Source organism: Rhinoraja longicauda, chromosome 4, assembly GCF_053455715.1.
Source record: "Rhinoraja longicauda isolate Sanriku21f chromosome 4, sRhiLon1.1, whole genome shotgun sequence".
NCBI classification, from domain to species: domain Eukaryota; kingdom Metazoa; phylum Chordata; class Chondrichthyes; order Rajiformes; family Arhynchobatidae; genus Rhinoraja; species Rhinoraja longicauda.
This window is the reverse complement of record NC_135956.1, coordinates 57,558,716-57,580,132: the sequence shown is the minus strand read 5'-3', so window position 1 is coordinate 57,580,132 and position 21,417 is coordinate 57,558,716. Positions and strand designations below refer to the sequence as shown.

The 21,417-nt window shown below is 43.9% G+C and overlaps 1 protein-coding gene across 3 annotated transcripts; it reads right to left on the bottom strand.

Annotated features, from left to right (window-relative positions):
* Window positions 1-11,049: 11,049 nt before the first annotated feature.
* On the bottom strand, window positions 11,050-18,845 carry cox6c (cytochrome c oxidase subunit 6C). 3 transcript variants are annotated; one of them, XM_078397797.1, is made up of 4 exons: window positions 18,744-18,845; window positions 17,311-17,425; window positions 14,110-14,256; window positions 11,050-11,171 (listed from the first exon to the last, which is right to left on the bottom strand). In XM_078397797.1, the coding sequence occupies exons 2-3, from the start codon at window positions 17,416-17,418 to the stop codon at window positions 14,128-14,130; spliced, it is 237 nt and encodes a 78-aa protein (XP_078253923.1). In that variant the 5' UTR covers window positions 17,419-17,425; window positions 18,744-18,845; the 3' UTR covers window positions 11,050-11,171; window positions 14,110-14,127. The 3 variants fall into 3 exon arrangements, with proteins under 3 accessions (XP_078253923.1, XP_078253925.1, XP_078253924.1); XM_078397799.1 differs by having other exon boundaries at window positions 18,789-18,824; XM_078397798.1 differs by lacking the exon at window positions 18,744-18,845 and adding an exon at window positions 18,571-18,720.
* Between the last annotated feature and the right edge of the window lie 2,572 nt (window positions 18,846-21,417).

Sequence of the window (21,417 nt, the reverse complement as noted above, 5' to 3'; positions counted from 1 at the left end):
TGCTGCAATCTGGATTTGACTTTTATATAAATAAAGTTCAGAAAAACTTTATTTGGGTCTTAATTTTAAAAAGTACCCACGTCATTCTTTATTTGGTATTTTGTGGTACAAGTCTGCAGTTAATTTTTAAAGTGTTAATGTGCACAAGAGCATGACTTCACCCCCTGAATTTTAACTTGCAGAAAGTGAATTACAGTGCCCTCCATAATGTTTGGGACAAACACCCATCATTTATTTATTTGCCTCTGTGGTCCACAATTTGAGATTTGTAATAGATTTGTGATTTCCTGATATAATGCTTTCTTTAGTGTATCTGTAAAAGTTGGTGAGAGTTGTTGGGGACATGCCAAACATCATAAGCCTTGTAAGGAAGTCGAGGCGTTGATGTGCTTTCTTGGTCGTTGCTTCACTATGGGTGGTCCAGGAGAAGTTGGTGATATTGACTCCTTGGAATTTGATATTTTCAACTATGTCTACTTTGGCACCATCAATGCAAAAACTGGGGTATGTGTACTGCTTCGCTTCCTGAAGTTGATTTTGTCTTGCTGACATCGAGAGAAAGGTTGCTGTCTCGACACCACGACATGAGGTTCTCAATCTCCTTCCTGTACTCCGTCTCATCATTATTTGATATCCGGCCCACAATGGTGGTGTCATCTGCGAATTTGTAAATTGAATTAGATTTGTACATGACTGCACAATCATGGGAGTACAAGGAGCAAAGAAGGGGGCTGCGAATGCATCTTTGTGGATCCCCCTGTTGAGGAGTATCGTGGAGGATGATTTGTCACTGATTGGTCAGGAAGACCGTCCCTGTTGGTCAGCACCGCCATTCAATATGATCATGGCTGATCATCTAGAATTGGTACCCTGTTCCTGCTTTCTCCCCATATCCCTTGATTCCGTTAGCCCTAAGAGCTATATCTAACACTCGAAAACATCCAGTAAATTGGCCTCCACTGTCTTCTGTGGCACAGAATTCCACAGATTCACAACTCTCTGGGTGAAAACGTTTTTCCTCCTCTCAGTCCTCAATGGCTACCCCTTATTCTTAAACCGTGACCCTTGGTTCTGGACTCTCCCAACATGGGGAACATTTTTCCTGCATCTAGCCTGTCCAATCCCTTAAGAACTTTATATGTTTCAAAAAGATCCCCTCTCATCCTTCTAAATTCCAGTGAATACAAGCCCAGTCGACCCATTCTTTCATCATATGTCAGTCCTGCCATTCCAGGGACTGACTAGGTGAACCTACGTTGCACTCCCTCGATAGCAATAATGTCCTTCCCCAAATTAGGAGACCAAAACTCCACACAATACTCCAGGTGTGGTCTCACCAGGGCCCTGTACTACTGCAGTAGGACCTCCTTGCTCCTATACTCAAATATTCTCGCTATGAAGGCCAACATGCCACTTGCTTTCTTCACTGTCTGCTGTACCTGCTTACTTTCAGTGACTGATGTACAAGCACACCCAGGTCTTGTACCTCCCGTTTTCCTAATCTGGCGCCAGATAATGGGTAGACACAAAATACTGGAGTAACTCAGCGGGACAGGTAGCATCTCTGGAGAGAAGGAATGGGTGACATTTCTGGTCTTCAGTCTGAAGAAGAGTCTCGACCTGAAAAGTCACCCATTCCTTCTCTCCAGAGATGCTGCCTGTCCCGTCGAGTTACTCCAGCATTTTGTGTCTACCTTCGATTTAAACCAGCATCTGCAGTTCTTTCCTAACCATTCAGATAATAATCTGCCTTCTTGTTCTTGCCACCAAAGTGGATAACCTCACATTTATCCACATTATACTGCACCTGCCATTCATCTGCCCACTCACCCAAATTATCCAAGTCACCCTGCAACTTCATAGCACCCTTCTCGCAGCTCACGCTGCCACCCAGCTTTGTTTCATCCGCAAACTTGGAGATATTACATTTAAGGGGTAAGTGGTTACATTGAGTGGTGGGTGTTTGGAATATGCTGCCACGCTGGTGGTGAAGACAGAAAGGATAATGGCATTTAGGAGGCATTTGGATAGGCAGATGCATATGCAGTGAATGGAGGGATATGGATCATGTGTACACGGAGTAGATTAGTTTAAATAACATTCTTTTTAGCATGGACATTGTGGGTGGATGGGTCCGTTCCTGTGTCGTACTGTTCTGTGTTCTAATTTTTGTCTCATTTGCAGATTCTTTTATCAAGTCCTCTCCATTTGTCAAAATTATCCTATAAATGTTAAGGTGCTAGATACTGTGCCGTTGTGACAAAATCATTCCAGGCGGCACGGTGGGGCAGCGGTAGAGTTGCTGCCCTACAGTTGCTGCCAGAGACCCGGGTTCGATCCCGACTACGGGTGCTGTCTGTACGGAGTATGTACGTTCTCCCCGTGACTGCGTGGGTTTTCTCCGAGATCTTCGGCTTCCTCCCACACTCTAAAGATGTACATGTATGTAGGTAAGTTGGCTTGGTGTAAGTGTAAATTGTCCCCAGTGTGTGTAGGATAGTGTTAATGTGTGGGGATCGCTGGTCGGTACGGACACGGTGAGCCCTAGGGCCTGTTTCCGCACTGTATCTCTGAACTATACTAAAAAAAAATCCTTAACCATTATCCTTTCCTTCCTACCACTTGCCAATTTTATTCAATTTTAACACTCCAATAAAATTGCAAGGTATGCCAACTTGCATGATATTTTACATACATGTAATCAAAATTAATTATCATTGGAGACACGAGATTGCAGATGTTGGAATCCAGAGCAAAAAAAAAACTGCTGGAGGAACTCAGCCAGTCAGGAAGCACCTGTGGAAGAAATGGGCAGTCATATCAGGTCAGGACCCTTCAAGTTGATGAACCAGGCCTCCTATTTTTCTTCCCACACCCCATCCACTTCTAATCCCCTTCTAGTCTGTTTCCTTCCACAGATATTGCCTGATGCAAGACGGCACAGTGGTGCAGCTGGTAGAGTTGCTGTCTCACAGCACCACAGGCCCAGGTTCAATCAATCCTGATTCTCCCTGTGACTGTGTTTCCTTCCACTTCCCAGAGACATATGGATTTGTCAGTTAATTGGCCTCTAAATTAACCCTATGGAGTGGATACAAAAGTGGGATAACATGGTTCAAGTGTGAATGGGTGATCAATGGTCAGTGTGGATTCAGTGGGTGGAAGGGCCCATTTCCATGCTGATCTTTTAATTCATTTCAATCACAGTTCCTCTAGTAGTCTAGTAGTTTGTTTTTAGTTAGCACTGTATGATTAAACTTTTGTGGACAGTAATATTCTTATATCAAAAAAGCCACCTAACAAAGAATGCTTCATATAACTGCAATGTGGAGATAATGGAAATCTTACTTGTGAAGCTCATAAAGGCGATTCATCAGAGTGAGGCAATGTCTTCCTTGTCAAATAGATACAAAAGATTCCTTTGCATTTCTGATGAAAAACAAGTTGTGACTTCTTGATATCCTAAGAAACCAATCTATCCGAAATAGGTTTTCCAGCTTTTGGGGGAATTTTGCGACCATTCTGACAGCAAATACATCTTTTTTTTGGAAGTTCATTATCCTGAAATAGTCTGAAGAATGGCCTCGACCCGAAATGTCACCCATTCCTTCTCTCCAGAGATGCTGCCAGTCCCACTGAGTTACTCCAGCTTTTTGTGTCTATCCTGAAATAGTAACTATTTCTCTCTCCACAGATCCTTGCTGCCATTCCACAGCATTTTCTGTTTTAATTTCAGGTCTGTCTCTTGAACTGCCCTGCACAATCCTAAGCATAATCCTACCTCAGCACCAAACTACTATGAACTTTGTATAAGGTTGCACTGTATACTTCAGCGGGCACTATTATAGTCTGGTTATCTAGTATAACTGATTTTTTTTGTATTATTGTTTCGTATAGATTTATTAGTTGTTTTATTGCAGTTAATGTACCTATAAAGCTGCAGCAAGTAAGAATTTAATTGTTTTGGTCCCATTGCATTTGACATTGAAACAGTCTTGCCCCTTGAGATTTTCAGCATCTGTATTTTATTGTATTTTAATGGTAAATTAAATGGTAGAGTTTCCAACTAACTGGGAAAAACGGGGTGTTTACATCTGGTATGCATTGCCTGAGAGGGTTGTGGAGACAGCTACCCTCACCACATTTAATAAGCATTTAGACGAACACTTGGAACATCATATTAATGAAGGCTCAAGGCCAAGTCCTGGTAAATGGGATTAGTTTAGATTGATAGTTGATGACCAGCCTCTTTCTGTGCTCTGATCCTATGAAGATGATTGCAGAGTTAAAGTATAACAGGAAACTAAAAATATCTTAAAGTGCACCAGTTGAAGATAACGGTTTGTGTGGAGGGAGAAATAAGTATCATTTCCTGTGTTTAAAATTAGACTCACTGCTTCATTGCTGGAGTCAGTGTAGATCTGTGTTAACGATCCCCAGTTTATCTGATCACTTACTCATAGTCGCTTGTGTAATGTCAACCTTTTGCTATCAGGAGACGCGTGATATTTAGAGGAATTGAAATTAATGTGTCCTTAAAGTGGATGTGCGCAAGAATGCTGTTTGTAATTTCACTTTGTGTGAGGGCAAATGGGATGTGGTTGACATTGAACATAGAAATGTACAGCACAGGAACAAGTCTTCAGCCCATGATGTCTGAAGAACATCATGCCAAGATAAACTAATCTCATCTCCTGGACATGATCTGTAACACTCTACTCTGCATATCCAGGTGCCTATCTAAAAACCTATTAAATGCCACTATCTTATCTGCTTCCACCCTTACCTCTGGCAGCACATTCCAGGCACACTCCAAGATAATTCTACCTCAGACATTTATCCTCCAAGGGGGATTATGTACTACATAAGTGAAAACCATTCCACATGACTTCCAGGTGTTCACGTGCAGAGAGCCATGTTGCATGAATGGTCTTTTACTGATTAACCCATCTTACTCATCTACCACTGTGCATGTGTTCCTTCATATTCCAAGAATGCAAGATTATTTTAGCTGCACAAGATAACATATCAAAGACCAAACTCAACTTGGAGAAAGGCACATTTCCTTTAACATGCCCATGTATTTGGTTACAGTGGGCTATGTAACACCGTATGGGAGAACCTAAAGACATCTCCCTGACTATCCCTTCCTCAAGCTCCCAGAGGCAGGAATTGCCGTATACAGCAGGGGGACCAACATTCTGGCAGGCAGTTTTGCTAGCGCTACAAGCGTGGCTTTAAACTAAGTAATGGGGGGGAGGGGTTGACAAATTGGGAATATGAAGATGGAGTTAAAGGGGAAGCGAATACAGGAGAAACTGTAAAGGACTCTCGAATGAATGGGAAGGGAAGTTCTAGAAGGGATATGAGAGTAAGGTCAGGGCCAATTGTGACCGGTGTGAGAGGAGAGGTTAATACCGAAGTTAAAGTGTTGTATTTAAATGCGCAAAGTATAAAAAATAAAGTGGATGAGCTTGAGGCTCAGACATTGGCAAGTATGATGTTGTGGGAATCACTGAGACATGGCTACAAGAGGACCAGGGCTGGGAGCTGAATATTCAGGGGTACACAACGTACAGAAAAAACAGGCAGGTGGGGAGAGGGGGCGGGGTAGCTCTGTTGGTAAGGAATGATATTCACTCCCTTGCAAGGAGTGACATAGAATCAGGAGATGTAGAATCAGTATGGATAGAGATGAGGAATTATAAGGGTAAAAAGACCCTAATGGGAGTCATCTACAGGCCCCCAAACAGTAGTCTCGACATAGGGTGCAAGTTGAATCAGGAGATAAAATTGGCATGTCGCAAATGTAATGCTACGGTGGTCATGGGAGATTTCAACATGCAGGTAGACTGGGAAAATCAGGTTGGTAATGGACCCCAGGAAAGAGAGTTTGTGGAGTGCCTCCGAGATGGATTCTTAGAGCAGCTTGTACTGGAGCCTACCAGGGAGAAGGCAATTCTGGATTTAGTGTTATGTAATGAACCTGACCTGATAAAGGGACTTGAGGTAAAGATACGTTTTACTCTACAAATTGAGAGGGAGAAGGGAAAATCAGAGGTGTCAGTATTACAATATAGCAAAGGGGATTACAGAGGCATGAGGCAGGAGCTGGCCAAAATTGACTGGAAGGAGGCCCTAGCAGGGAAGACTGTGGAACAGCAATGGCAGGTATTCCTGGGAATAATGCAGAAGTTGCAGGATCAATTTATCCCAAAGAGGAGGAAAGATTCCAAGGGGAGTAAGAGGCACCCGTGGCTCACAAGGGAAGTCAAGGACAGCATAAAAATAAAAGGGAAGAAGTATAACATAGCAAAGAAGAGTGGGAAGCCAGAGGATTGGGACTCTTTTAAAGAGCAACAGAAGATAACTAAAAAGGCAATACGGGGAGAAAAGATGAGGTACGAGGGTAAACTAGCCAATAATATAAAGGAGGATAGTAAAAGCTTTTTTAGGTATGTGAAGAGGAAAAAATAGTCGAGGCAAATGTGGGTCCCTTGAAGACAGTAGCAGGGGAATTTATTATGGGGAACAAGGAAATGGCAGACGAGTTGAACCTGTACTTTGGATCTGTCTTCACTAAGGAGGATACAAACAATCTCCCAGATGTTCTAGTGGCCAGAGATCCTAGGGTGACAGAGGAACTGGAGGAAATCCACATTAGGCAGGAAAAAGTTTTGGGTAGACTGATGGGACTCAAGGCTGATAAATCCCCAGGGCCTGATGGTCTGCATCCCAGGGTGCTTAAGGAGGTGGCTCTAGAAATTGTGGACGCATTAGTGATTATTTTCCAATGTTATATAGATTCCGGGTCAGTTCCTGTGGATTGGAGGGTAGCTAATGTTATCCCACTTTTCAAGAAAGGAGGGAGAGAGAAATGGGAAATTATAGACCAGTTAGCCTGACAGCAGTGGTGGGGAAGATGCTGGAGTCAATTATAAAAGACGAAATTGCGGAGCGTTTGGATCGCAGTAACAGGATCGTTCCGAGTCAGCATGGATTACGAAGGGGAAATCGTGCTTGACTAATCTACTGGAATTTTTTGAGGATGTAAGTAGGAAAATGGACAGGGGAGAGCCGGTGGATGTGGTGTACCTCGACTTTCAGAAAGCCTTCGACAAGGTCCCACATAGGAGATTGGTGGGCAAAATTAGAGCACATGGTATTGGAGGTAGGGTACTGACATGGATAGAAAGTTGGTTGACAGACAGAAAGCAAAGAGTGGGGATAAATGGGTCCCTTTCAGAATGGCAGGCAGTGACTAGTGGGGTACCGCAAGGCTCGGTGTTGGGACCGCAGCTATTTACAATATACATCAATGACTTGGATGAAGGGATTAAAAGTACCATTAGCAAATTTGCCGATGATACAAAGCTAGGTGGCAGTGTGAACTGTGAGGAAGATGCTATGAGGTTGCAGGGTGACTTGGACAGGTTGTGTGAGTGGGCGGATGCATGTCAGATGCAGTTTAATGTCGATAAGTGGGAGGTTATCCACTTTGGTGGTAAGAATAGGAAGGCAGATTATTATCTGAATGGTGTCAAGTTAGGAAGAGGGGACGTACAACGTGATCTGGGTGTCTTAGTGCATCAGTCACTGAAAGGAAGCATGCAGGTACAGCAGGCAGGAGCCAGCGCTGCCGTCGCAGCTGCGGCTTGCCTGCAGTCCGTCTGTCTTTTGTGTTTTTTGTTGTTTTTGTCTGAATTGTAGTTTAATATGGTGTAGGGTTTGTATGTTATGTTTGGGGGGGGTGGGGAGGGAACGGGACTGTAAAATTCTCTCTCCCGATGGGAGACGCGACCTTTGTTTCTGTGTCGTGTCTCCGTTCCCGATGCGGCCTACCACCGGCCATGCACCTGGGACCACCTGGGCTCTGGTTCGCAGAGCCCGTGGCCCGGACTCACCACCTGCGGCGCTGGCTGCCTTCGGATGCTGCGGGAGCGGCTGCGATTCGTCTCCGGAGGCTCCGGCGCGGGCCGCGTGGATGTCGGAAGCCCGCAGGCCCCTGGGTGGGGGCCGACATCGGGAGCTCCGGCAGCGGCAGAGGCAGCGTGTTCGCCCGCCCCGAATCGCGGGGCTTGGGTCGGCCCGCCGCGGACCTTTCACCGTCCGGCGCAGCCTGAAATAGGCCGTGGACCTTTCACCGTCCAGCGGGGGCTTCAATATCGGGAGCCCCGACCGCCCCAACGTGGCAACTCCAACAGCCTGACCGCGGGACAAGACGGCAGGGAAGAGAAAAGACATTCTGGCCTTCCATCACAGTGAGGAGGGACTGGAGGAGACTCACTGTGATGGATGTTTCTTTTTGTTTGGTGTTAGTTGTGATTGTATGTGTTATTGCATTTTTATTGATTATTCTTATTGGTCTTATTGTTCAACTGCGGGTAATGTTTCATTTCACTACACATTTATGTGTATGTGACAAATAAACGACTATTGACTATTGAGAAAGCCAATGGAATGTTAGCCTTCATAACAAGAGGAGTTGAGTATAGGAGCAAAGAGGTCCTTCTGCAGTTGTACAGGGCCCTAGTGAGACCGCAGCTGGAGTACTGTGTGACCTGGAGTACTGTGTGCAGTTTTGGTCTCCAAATTTGAGGAAGGATATTCTTGCTATTGAGGGCGTGCAGCGTAGGTTTACTAGGTTAATTCCCGGAATGGCGGGACTGTCATATGTTGAAAGACTGGAGCGACTAGGTTTGTATACACTGGAATTTAGAAGGATGAGAGGGGATCTCATCGAAACGTATAAAATTATTAAGGGGTTGGACACGTTAGAGGCAGGAAACATGTTCCCAATGTTGGGGAAGTCCAGAACCAGGGGCCACAGTTTAAGAATAAGGGGTAGGCCATTTAGAACAGAGATGAGGAAAAACTTTTTTAGTCAGAGAGTTGTGAATCTGTGGAATTCTGTGCCTCAGAGGGCAGTGGAGGCCAATTCTCTGAATACATTCAAGAGAGAGCTAGATAGAGCTCTTAAGGATAGCGGAGTCAGGGGGTATGGGGAGAAGGCAGGAACGGGGTACTGGTTGAGAATGATCAGCCATGATCACATTGAATGGCGGTCTATGCTGACTTTGTCTGATGATTTCACCACTTTCCAAATGTGATGCTATCACATCTTTAATAACTGACTCTAGCATTTTCCCCACTACCGATGTTAGACTAACTGGTCTATAATTCCCAGTTTTCTCCCTCCCTTTTTAAAAAGTGGGGTTACATTAGCTATCCTCCAATCCTCAGGGACTACTCCAGAATCTAAAGAGTTTTGAAAAATTATCACTAATGCATCCACTATTTCTGAGGCTACTTCCTTAAGCACTCTGGGATGCAGCCTATCTGGCTTGGGGATTTATCGGCCTTTAATCCATTTAATTTACCTAACACCACTTCCCGACTAACCTGGATTATCCTCAGTTCCTCCATCTCATTAGACCCCCAGTCCCCTGTTATTTCCGGCAGATTGTTTATGTCTTCCCTAGTGAAGACAGAACCAAAGTAGTTGTTCAATTGGTCTGCCATCTCCTTGTTCCCTATGATCAATTCACCTGTTTCCGACTGCAAGGGACCTACATTTGTCTTAACTAGTCTTTTTCTCTTCAAGGCCTTAAGTACAATGTCAGCTACACTGGGCATGCATGTCACTTGCAAACCCAACATCAGACTCCCTGATTCTGAGCTGAGAGGAATATCAGATGGATCGGTGAAAAGCTTCAATGATGTCTCACGGTCTCCTTCAGCAAATGCAACATCTCTGGTTACTCCTGGGAAATTCTGGCTCAATTACTTTAGTGACTATTGTCCAGTGGTTCTGACAAACACCATCATTAAATATTTGAAGAGGCTGGTTATGGCGCACATTAACTCCAGCCTTGATCCATTGCACTTTGCCTACCGTCGCAACAGGTTCATGATAAGACACCATTTCCCCGGCCCTACACTCATCAAGCATAGCTTAATTCGCTAACATCTGGATAACAAGGAATCTAAGTCAGACTCCTATTTATTCACTAGAGCTTCACCTTCAACACCACAATCCCAAACCCAATGTGGACCTAGGAGTCAACATTGCCACTGGATCCATGAATCCATAGACCACAATCAGTGAGGATAGGTGACAAAACATCCTCAAGGAGGATTCTCAGCACATTTCAATACATCAACAACTGTGCGTCCAGGATCCACAAGTCAGCACTGTTGACTGGGAAATAATGCCTCACCAAATTAACTGAGTTTGTATGATGTGACCTAGCTAATGGATCAAGGTAGAGCAACAGACTGGCTACGTGAATTTTAGATTGTATGTGTTATTGCATTTTTATTGATTATTCTTATTGTTCTTATTGTTCAACTGCGGGTAATGTTTCATTTCACTACACTTATGTGCATGTGACAAATAAACGACTATTGACTATTGAGATGCTGCAATTGCTGAAGGAGACCGTGAGACATGATTGAAGCTTTTCACCGATCTATGAATGCCTTTAACAAGATACCATAAGATAGGCTAGTCTGGAAGGATAGATACATGGGATCTAGGGCAAGCAAGCCATTAGATACAACCTTGGCTTGAAGGTAGAAAAGAATGGTGATAGAAGATTGTTCTACAGACGAGAAACAAGTGGCACACTGCAGGAGTCGGGGCTGGGTCCACTGATGTCGGTTATTTGTATCGACAATTTGGATGTGAATGTAAGTGGCATGGTTACTAAGTTTGTGAATGACACAAAGATTGGTAAAATAGTGGATAGCGAAGATTAAATGTAAAAATTGTCCCTAGTGGGTGTAGGATAGTGTTAATGTACGGGGATCACTGGGCGGCACGGACTTGGAGGGCCGAAAAGGCCTGTTTCCGGCTGTAGATATATGATATGATATGATTATTATAACAGCATCGTTTTAAACTGGACTAATAAATGGCAGAGGGAGCTAAACTTGGCTAAACATTCCATCCACCCATTCATGTTCTATATAAAAATAAATTGTTTTACCAAGTTACACACGTCAAATTTAATAGAAACTTAAAGCAAGTACACACAGTTTTAATGGTCAACAGAAAATTAAAATGTTTTATTTATACATCTTCAAGTATGGAAAATACAGAAAGTGTATCTTCATTCCATTTCCCAGTATAGGATGGAGGATAACCCTGCCATCAATTTCCACGGTTCCTGTTTAAAAAGGAGTTAAGAGATTAGCACATTCATACTTTTTGTATACTATGCTATATTATAAATCATACTATTTAATTCCTATGAATTAGGTACGTTCTTTTTAATTCAGCAGTACAAACTGGGAACAAAGGAAGTGCTAATTAATGACAATCAAGGCAAAATTTATAGCCATGTGTAGGAAAGAACTGCAGATACTGGTTTAAATCAAACGTAGACACAAAATGCTGGAGTAACTCAGCGGGACAGGCAGCATCTCTGGAGAGAAGGAATAGGCGATGTTTCGAGTCGAAACCCATCTCCAGACAATTTATAACTATGTTCCTTAACGATTAATTATTGATCCAAGTTTGACCTTTGCATCTGAACTCTGAAGAAATTTGGGACAACACCAACCATATCACTTAGAAGGGAAATCCTGCAGTTGGTTGTTTCTTTGCAAACTGTCAAACTTAACTCAACTGATGGATTTGCTAATTATGATTGAGGTCTCTTACACAAAACATACACTGAAAGTACAAGCGTAGCATCTGCAGCTACTTGCTAAAATAGTGACCCTGCAACAGCTAGGGAGAACTCTGAGTCGCCCCCTTCTATTCTAAACCACCCGGCCTTTGCTTCCCATTTTCTGACGACTGTAGCATAAGTTGAGCATGTTCTTCAGGAAGATGGTGTGGAGAAGGAAATGCAGAATGTAAAAGAAAATATAACTAGCCATTCAAAAGCAAGGTCGTAAAATTGCTGACAAAAATAACAATTCAAATAATACTTGAAAAAGTGTAGGTATCACAAAAAGCTGCCCAAGTGAAATACGAGGTGCTGTTCCTCCAATTTGCGGTGGGCCTCACTATGACACTGGAGGAGGACAATGACAGAAAGGTCAGAGTGGGAGTTGAAGTGCTCAGTCACCGGGAGATCAGGTTGGTTAAGGCGGACTGAGCGAAGGTGTTGAGCGAAACGATCGCCGAGCCTGCGTTTGGTCTCGCCGATGAAGAGAAGTTGACATCTGGAACAGCAGATACAATAGATGAGGTTGGAGGAGGTGCAGGTGAACCTCTGCGTAGTAACATGCAAGTGAAAGTGCACGACTGAATGCAGAATTCAAATGGCGATCTGACATGTAATGTTTCACTCGGCATCAGAGGAACATTCTGCACAATAGATCCTCATTTTGTAGTAAGCTCCTGTATAAGCTTGCTTGATACAAACTAAGCATTCACAGACAATAAACCTTTATCCAATAAGTGATTTGTTTTGAGAATCTTGGTTGGTTCCATTGACATTGCTCCTGATGAAAATTTAGTAACCCCTGCATTCCCTTTCTCTCCATCCCTCCATCGCACCAGCTTCAAAGTCGTACTGTTGAGTCTCATTGTCTGTACTCGTTCTCACCCAGGCCACAGCTAATAATGGCCTGCTTCCTTTATCATCGCTGCTTTTTTTGCATATCTTTCATTCATTTGTTTTATATCTCTCTACATCACCACCTATACCACTTGTTTCCCTTTCCCCTGACTCTCAGTCTGAAGAAGGGTCGCGACCCGAAATGTCACCTATTCCTTTTCTCCAGAGATGCTGTCTGACCCGCTGAGTTACTCCAGCTTTTTGTGTCTACTGAAAATTTTAATCTCCAGGTAAATAAAATGATCTGGATTAGTGGTTCATTGGAACACTCGTATAAAATATTGTCAACCTTCTTCATAATTCTGAATTTGAATGGCATTATGGTATTTTTCATCTTATTGGCTTTGCAAGTCTTAATATTTAAATACTGTTAATATGAAGTCTAATTCCCTCAGATTAAGTTTTATATTTCACTTTATTCCCAATTGCGTATGGGATGTGTACATCATTGGCAAGACTAGTATTTATTAGTCAAACCTAACTCTCCTCAAAAAGATGCTGTCACCTTGAACTGCTGTAGCATTCTTGTGAAGGTAATACTGGCATCAGATAGGATGTGACTTGATGTTGACTTTACTCACTAAAGCAATTTGTGATACACTAAATTACACTGTTCAGTCCTTGCATCAAATTGGTTAAGGTGTTGCAGTTGATTATACAGTCAGTGGCAGTATTTCTCGCCCTTAGGTTCAAGACCATTTCCATCAAATATTTACAATAAATGAGAATGTAATATCGGTCAGTGATTAGCTGCTGTTAACAAGCCCCACCATCAAAATGCATTACAATTTGCAGTCTTCATCTATCACAGGCTCGTACCTTTCTCCACAATTCAAAAAAGGTTTTTAAATGTTTCCTCATTTTGAAGAAAATTCAATCATACATTAACTTTCTCGCTGCAAATGTGCTGTGTGACTGTCTGAATATTTCGAGCATTTTGGCCTTTTAGATTTCCAGCACCTAGTTTTTGTTTTAAATCGCCTGATTTTGGCTGGCCTGACAGTAGTTTGTGCAACTTACTTTCAATAAGTGATTTAGATAACCATAATATTTCACACATGTGTAAATTTTCCCGGTATGGGACAAATAAAGGAATATATATATTATATTCAAATACTAAAGTTTCGGATCTCATCCTCAACTTGACATTGGCATTCGTTAACGCCATAGTGCATACTCACGAAACATGATATCACTTGCATCGCATTCTATTTCATCACAAGGCAATAAGCAGAACAGCAGCAAACCCTTTATTCAATTAATGACTTGGGATAATATCACTAACCAATACAAGATGTACCTTCCTGTTATCTATTACAAAACTCGTGCCAAAAACTGACCATCATTTAAATTGTAATCTCAATGTTCCCCAACCTTTTTCCTTTAACCTTGATTACTCCACTTTAAACCTCCTACCCTTCTCTCCAGAAACAAAGCCCCAAACTGTTTGCATTAAAATTGTTCCACTTACAATTTTATCTATTTCAGGAGCTTTTGAAATACAAGTGAACCTGTATTTTTACTTAAATATTACCTTTGCAAACTAGGTTCACTAGTTTGTTTTCTTTGGTTTCACACTTTCAAATATACCAGCTTCCCTCATGGCTTCAAAGTCCTTTACGGCATCATATTTCTTGTAGAAGTCAGCATATGCTTTCTTCCTGGAATCAGTTACTAAAAACTTAAAGTTTTAAGAAAAAGGACAAGATTAAACTTTCATAATTTTACTGATTTAGGAATATTTTACATTGCTATCTATACATGTGGTGCCATCACATGAATGGAAGTTAAAGCTTATTTGTGAAAGGCTGAAAGGTGTGTGATTTGAATCAATGGTCATTGTCAATCAGGACAAAAACCAATAGAGATTAATGCATCTTGCTGCTGTAATTCATTCCTTGCTCTTCCTTTACAAAAAAAAGTTCTTATGCAGTCATTTACCTCTCTATGACACAAATCTGGAGATTATAAAAAAATGCAATGAAGAATTTGAAATTAAGCCATTAATTACATCACATCTTAAGCATCATCATCGATATTTTGAGTTTTCCCACAAACATGTCTCAGTAATTATAAGAATGAGATGAGTAATAAGACCAAATTTGTTAATGGGGAAAAAATATCCTCTCCTTATTTTTTCTTGGACCCTCGTGGAAATTAGCACAAGACTGTGGACTGTGGGTGACTGAATTTCGTCCAATATTGGATGACAAATAAAGCTATCTTGAATCTTGAAAATACACATAAATGCTTTCATGAATATTGAAAACAATCTCAATCTACCATAAAACATTTGCAATTCTCAGAATAAAAGATTGTAATCATTTGTCCCACAGAGCATGCACCTTTACAGAAATGCATTATTCTTTACACCCCTTTCCCATAGTCCTGAGAATTATTTTCTTATATATCAGTTGCTATTTGAATATAATTGAAAGTGCTTTTAGTACACATTTTTATTCAACATATTTCCCTGAATATATTTTCCATGACTCCCCAACTACTTTGACCAACTACTTAGCCTTATTATTAAAATTCCAATCCTTATTATTAAAATTCTTCTTAACTTGGAACATCTTTAAACATGGGTGAGGTGCTGAATGACTGGGAGGTGACTAGTGCTGTGCCTCTATTTAAGAACAGCAGCAAGGAAAAGCTTGGGAATCATACACCAGTGATGTCCATGATAGGTAGATTACTGGAGTGGATTCAGAGGAATTAGATATATAGGCATTTGGATAGATAGGGGCTGATTAGGGATAGTCAACATAGTCCTTTTGTTCGTGGGAAATCATGTCTTACAATTTTGATTACGTTTTGTTTTAAAGAGGTAACCAAACGGATTGTGAGGCCAATGTCATAGACACTGTCTATATAGAATTCAGCAAAGCCTTTGATAAAATTCCACATGACAGGCTGCTCTGAAAATTCAGATTGCATGGGATCCAGGGAGAGCTTGCAAACCAGATACAGAATTTGCTTCATGGAAGGTAGCAGAGTGTGGTGATGGAAGAGTATTTTTTGAGCTGGAGGCCTAAGACAACTGATGTGCCTCAGGGATCGGTGCGGGGCCCATTGAAGTTTGTGGTTTAAATCAATGATTGGGATGAGAATGTACAAGGCAAATTTAGTAACTTTGCAGATTATACTAAAGTCAAGTCAAGTCAGTTTTATTTGTATAGCTGGGTGGTATTGTAGACAATGAAGATGTTTATCATAAATTACAGCAGGTGTGATAACTTTTTGCCTTCTGACAGTCAGCCAATCTTCTATCCATATTAGTATCTTGCCTCTAATACCATGGCCTCCTATCTTGCTTAGCAGCCTCACATGTGGCACCATATCAAAGACCTTCTGCAAATCCAAATATCCACTTACTCTCCTTTGTTTATCCTGCTTGTTACTTTCTCAAAGAATTCCAACAGATTTGTCAGGCAAGATCTCCACCCTAAGGGGTAGGCCATTTAGAACAGAGATGAGGAAGAACTTTTTCAGTCAGAGAGTGGTGAAGGTGTGGAATTCTCTGCCTCAGAAGGCAGTGGAGGCCAGTTCGTTGGATGCTTTCAAGAGAGAGCTGGATAGAGCTCTTAAGGATAGCGGAGTGAGGGGGTATGGGGAGAAGGCAGGAACGGGGTACTGATTGAGAGTGATCAGCCATGATTGCATTGAATGGCGGTGCTGGCTCGAAGGGCTGAATGGCCTACTCCTGCACCTATTGTCTATTGTCCAACAAAACCATGCTGACTTCAGCCTATTTTATCGTGTGCCAAAACGTCATCCCTAATAAAGGACTCCAAAGCCTTACCAATCACTGAAGTCAGACTAACTGTCCTATAATTCCCTTTTTATTCTTCATTCCATTCTTAAACTGCAGTTATATTTATGATTTTCCATGCACTGTGTGCAGTTTTGGTCTCCAAATTTGAGGAAGGATATTCTTGCTATTGAGGGCATGCAGCGTAGGTTTACTAGGTTAATTCCCGGAATGGCAGGACTGTCATATGTTGAAAGACTGGAACGACTAGGCTTGTATACACTGGAATTTAGAAGGATGAGAGGGGATCTTATCGAAACGTATAAGATTATTAAGGGGTTGGACACGTTGGAGGCAGGAAATATGTTCCCAATGTTGGGGGAGTCCAGAACCAGAGGCCACAGTTTAAGAATATGGGGTAGGCCATTTAGAACGGAGATGAGGAAAACCTTTTTTAGTCAGAGAGTTGTGAATCTGTGGAATTCTCTGCCTCAGAAGGTAGTGGAGGCCAATTCTCTGAATGCATTCAAGAGAGAGCTAGATAGAGCTCTTACGGATAGCGGAGTCAGGGGGTATGGGGAGACGGCAGGAACGGGGTACTGTTTGAGAATGATCAGCCATGATCACACTGAATGGCGGTGCTGGCTTGAAAGGCCGAATGGCCTACTCCTGCACCTATTGTCTATTTTCCAGTCTGTGTGAATGTGTGAAAACAGCAAAGGGAATAGAGATCAATGAAAATGTAGAATAGATCATTGTTAACTGGGAGAAGGTAACAACAAAGCAAACAGAGAAGCAAGGGTTATTTGAAGTTAGAGAAGTCAAAATGCTGTAGTGTAAGCTGCCCAAGCAAAATATGGGGCGCTGTTCCTCCAATTTCCACTGGGCCTCACTCTGACAATGGAGGAGGTGGTGTTTGTTGGTTATTGCAAGAGAGGGAGATTGCATGGAGTAATAGAAGCACGTATCAAAATGTATTACCTTGAAGGCTCCAGCTACGGAAAAAGCAATAGTGAAAGCCACAGCCAAATGAAACCGCAGACGCTTGGCCAACAGGCCTCGCATGGCAGGCTTGGCAATTGCAGACATGGTTTACCTGGGGGAAGAAAGAACAAAACCTGCTGTAACATAACCCTTACTTCAAGTCAGAATAAACCAGCACCACTGGCATGGGTAGTGAAAGCAGACCTCGCCCCCACGGTACATACCCTTACAAATCCTGAGAGCTATTTTGGGCCCTATGTAAGTCATACAGTAACAAGTGATAAGAGTAGAATTAGGCTATTTGGCCCATCAAGTCTACTCTGTCATTCAATCATGGTGATCTATCCCTCCTAACCCCATTCTGCTTTCTTCTCCCCAAAACCTCTGACACCTGTACTAATCAAAAATCTATCCATCTCTGCCTTAAAAATATCCACTGACGTGGCCTCTACAATCTTCTGTGGCAAAGAATTCCACAGATTCGCCACCCTCTGACTAAAGAAATTTCTCCTCATCTCCTTCCTAAAAGAACATACTTTAATTCTGAGACTATGACCTCTAGTCCTATACTCTCCCTCTAGTCCTATACTCTCCCTCTAGTGGAAACATCCTCTCCACATCCCCTCTATCTGAGGAAGCACAGACTGGTGCGGAGAAGGTCCAATGGTTTACAAGAGTGATCCCAGGAATGACTGTTAACATACGATGATCATTTGAAGGCACTGTGCCGGTATTCGCTGGAGTTTAGAAGGATGAGGGGGGACCTCATGAAGGTTACCGAATAGTGAAAGGACTGGATCGAGTGATGGAGAGGATAGTTTCTAGTCTAGAACCAGAGGCCATAGCCTCAGAATAAAATAACATTCCTTAACTAAGGCGACGAGGAGGTGTTTCCTTCGTCAAAGGGAGATGAATCTGTGCACTTCATTGCCACAGAAAGCTGTTGGATATTTTTACGGCGGAGATTCAGATTCTTGAATTAGAAACATAGAAAAATAGGTGCAGGAGTCGGCCCTTCGGGCATCGGCGGTTATGGGGAGAAGGCAGGAGAATGGGGTTAGGAGGGAGAGATAGATCAGCCATGATTGAATGACGGAGTGGGCTCGATGGGCCAAATGGCCTAACTCTGTTCCTATCACTTATAAAGCCACGCACGACGGAGCCGCTCCCCACCCCAGGGATATGGACCCGACCCCCCTCTCCCGGCCTTCACTCTGCCGCCCCGCCCCGCCCCGCCCCCGCTGCAGCCGCTCTGACCCTGGCGGCCGCTCCAAGGTTAGCGGCCTCGCCCACGGCTGCCGGAGCCCCGGACGGCCAGGCTGAGTAATGCCGCTGCCGGAGCCTGGCTCGGGGAAGCTGGAGGACGCGAGTCCTGGGTTGCCAACATGCGCTCGCGCGCTCGCTCCCTCCGCGCTGCCTCCTTCACTCACGGTCGCGTCCCTTCCGCCTCGCTCCGCAAGCAGCGCCCGACCTACCGACCGCGCATGCGCCCACACCGCTCCGTGAAGATTTCCGCCGATGACGACGCTCCCCACGGCGCACGCGCAGTATCCCGTCACTCACTGGAGCCCCGCCCACCCCATGCGTCATTAGCCCGCGCTGGAGCCCTGCTGATTCGTTCTGACGCCATCACGTCGGGTTTAACGTCGCTTGTGCAAGTTTTGCTGAGGTTGAGGTCCAGTGAAGACCCTGCTTGTCCCAGCGTCGTAAGCACGTGGACTCGCATGGCACACAAAAGCTTTCATTGCAGGTAAATTCTGCAAGATAGTAAAAGAAAATAAAAACTGCAAAATCGAGACGTTAGTGCAATACACAATTGGAAACCAATTCCATGGTAATGCAAGAGGTCCGTGGTGTCTACATTCTCATCAAATTTCTGTATCAATATACATCTCATTGAAAGTGCTACATTTTCTGTGCTTAAGGACCATGCTGATTTTCCTTCAAATTCACTCATTGAAAACACTAAAATCAAGCCAAAGTTTTATTGGAATAGAGCATAAAGACATTTTAATTGCTAAGCCACAAGTAGTTTTATTAAAAAATATCCTTTTAGAGAATTATGTTGTATTTTCAGCTTCTCTAAAGACATGTCTGATGTAAGAGTGAGCATCAAAATTAAAAATCATGCATTGCTGAATGCTTATAAGCATGCTGGCTTGGAGATTTCAAACATTCAAAGGTCTTTTTACTGTCACGTGTACCAATTAAGGTACAGTGAAATAAGATTATTTTTTTTTTATTCACAAAATGCTGGAGTAACTCAGCAGGTCAGGCAGCATCTCGGGAGAGAAGGAATGGGTGACGTTTCGGGTCGAGACCCTTCTTCAGACTGATGTCGGGGGTGGGACAAAGGAAGGATATAGGTGGAGACAGGAAGATAGAGGGAGATCTGGGAAGGGAGGGACAGAGGAGCTATCTGAAGTTGGAGAAGTCGACGTTCATACCACCGGGCCGCAAACTGCCCAGGCGAAATATGAGGTGCTGCTCCTCCAATTTCCGGTGGGCCTCACGATGGCACTGGAGGAGGCCCATGACAGAGAGGTCAGACTGGGAATGGGAGGGGGAGTTAAAGTGCTGGGCCACCGGGAGATCAGTTGCGTTAATGCGGACCGAGCGCAGGTGTTCAGCGAAGCGATCGCCGAGCCTGCGCTTGGTTTCGCCGATATAGATAAGTTGACATCTAGAGCAGCGGATGCAATAGATGAGGTTGGAGGAGGTGCAGGTGAACCTCTGTCTCACCTGGAAAGAATGTTTGGGTCCTTTGATGGAGTTGAGGGGGGAGGTAAAGGGACAGGTGTTGCATCTCTTGCGGTTGCAAGGGAAAGTGCCCGGGGTTAGGGTGGTTTGGGTAGGAAGGGACGAGTGGACCAGGGAGTTGCGGAGGGAACGGTCTCTGCGGAACGCAGAGAGGGGAGGGGATGGGAAGATATGGCCAGTGGTGGGGTCCTGTTGTAGGTGACGGAAATGTTGGTGGATAATATGTTGGATCCGCTGGCTGGTGGGGTGGAAGGTGAGAACGAGGGGGATCCTGTCCTTGTTGCGAGTGTGGGGATGGGGAGCAAGAGCGGAGCTGCGGGATGTAGAAGAGACCCTAGTGAGAGCCTCATCTATAATGGAGGAGGGGAAGCCCCGTTTTCTGAAAAACGAGGACATCTCGGAAGCCCTAGTGTGAAACACCTCATCCCGGGCACAGATGCGGCGTAGACGGAGGAATTGGGAGTAGGGGATAGACTTTTTGCAGGGGACCGGGTGGGAAGAAGTGTAGTCCAGATAGCTGTGCGAGTCGGTGGGCTTGTAATAAATGTCCGTCACTAGTTTTTCTCCTGTGATGGAGATGGTGAGGTCCAGAAACGGGAGGGAGATGTCAGTACAGTGAAACTTGAATTACCATACAGCCATACTAAAAGAAAAGCAACAAGACACAGAACTACATAAAAGTTAACATAAACATCCACCACAGCGGATTCCCCACATTCCTTACAGTGATGGAAGGCAATAAGTCAGAAGGCAGTGGAGGCCAATTCTCTGGATGCTTTCAAGAGAGAGCTAGATAAAGCTCTTAATGATAGCGGAGTCAAGGGATATGGGGATAAGGCAGGAACGGGGTACTGATTGTGCATGATCAGCCATGATCACGGTGAATGGCAGTGCTGGCTCACAGGGCCGAATGGCCTATTCCTGCACCTATTGTCTATAATAAAGTCTAATCTTCCTCTTTATTCTCCCGCTGTTGGGGCAGTCGAACCAAGTTTGATCCAAGTTTATCCGCAGTCGGGACGATCAAAACTCCGTCGGGGCGGTCGAAGCTCCCGCGTCAGGGAAGCTCCTGTGGCTTGGAGCTCCTGAAGTCAGTCTCTAACCAGGGACCATGAGCTCCATGATGTTAAAGTCCCCAGGCTTCCGCTGTTGGAGCTCCAAGGTCAATCCCCGTCAGGGACTGCCGGCTCCACGATGTCCGCAGGCTCCCGTAGTTGGAGCTCCCGAAGTCAGTCCACAGCAAAGGCCACCAGCTCCACGATGTTAGGCCACAGTGCTTAAGGATACAATATGGAACAAACTTGCATCTCCATCAAGGTAAGAGTTTCCCCCAACCCCTCCCCC

Coding starts and splice junctions, on each gene's coding strand:
- cox6c (XM_078397797.1), bottom strand. CDS start 17,418: ATGTCTGCAATTGCCAAGCCTGCCATGCGAGGCCTGTTGGCCAAGCGT. Junction 14,257..17,310: donor CCGTAGCTGGAGCCTTCAAG/GTAATACATTTT, acceptor TAAAACTTTAAG/TTTTTAGTAACTGATTCCAG.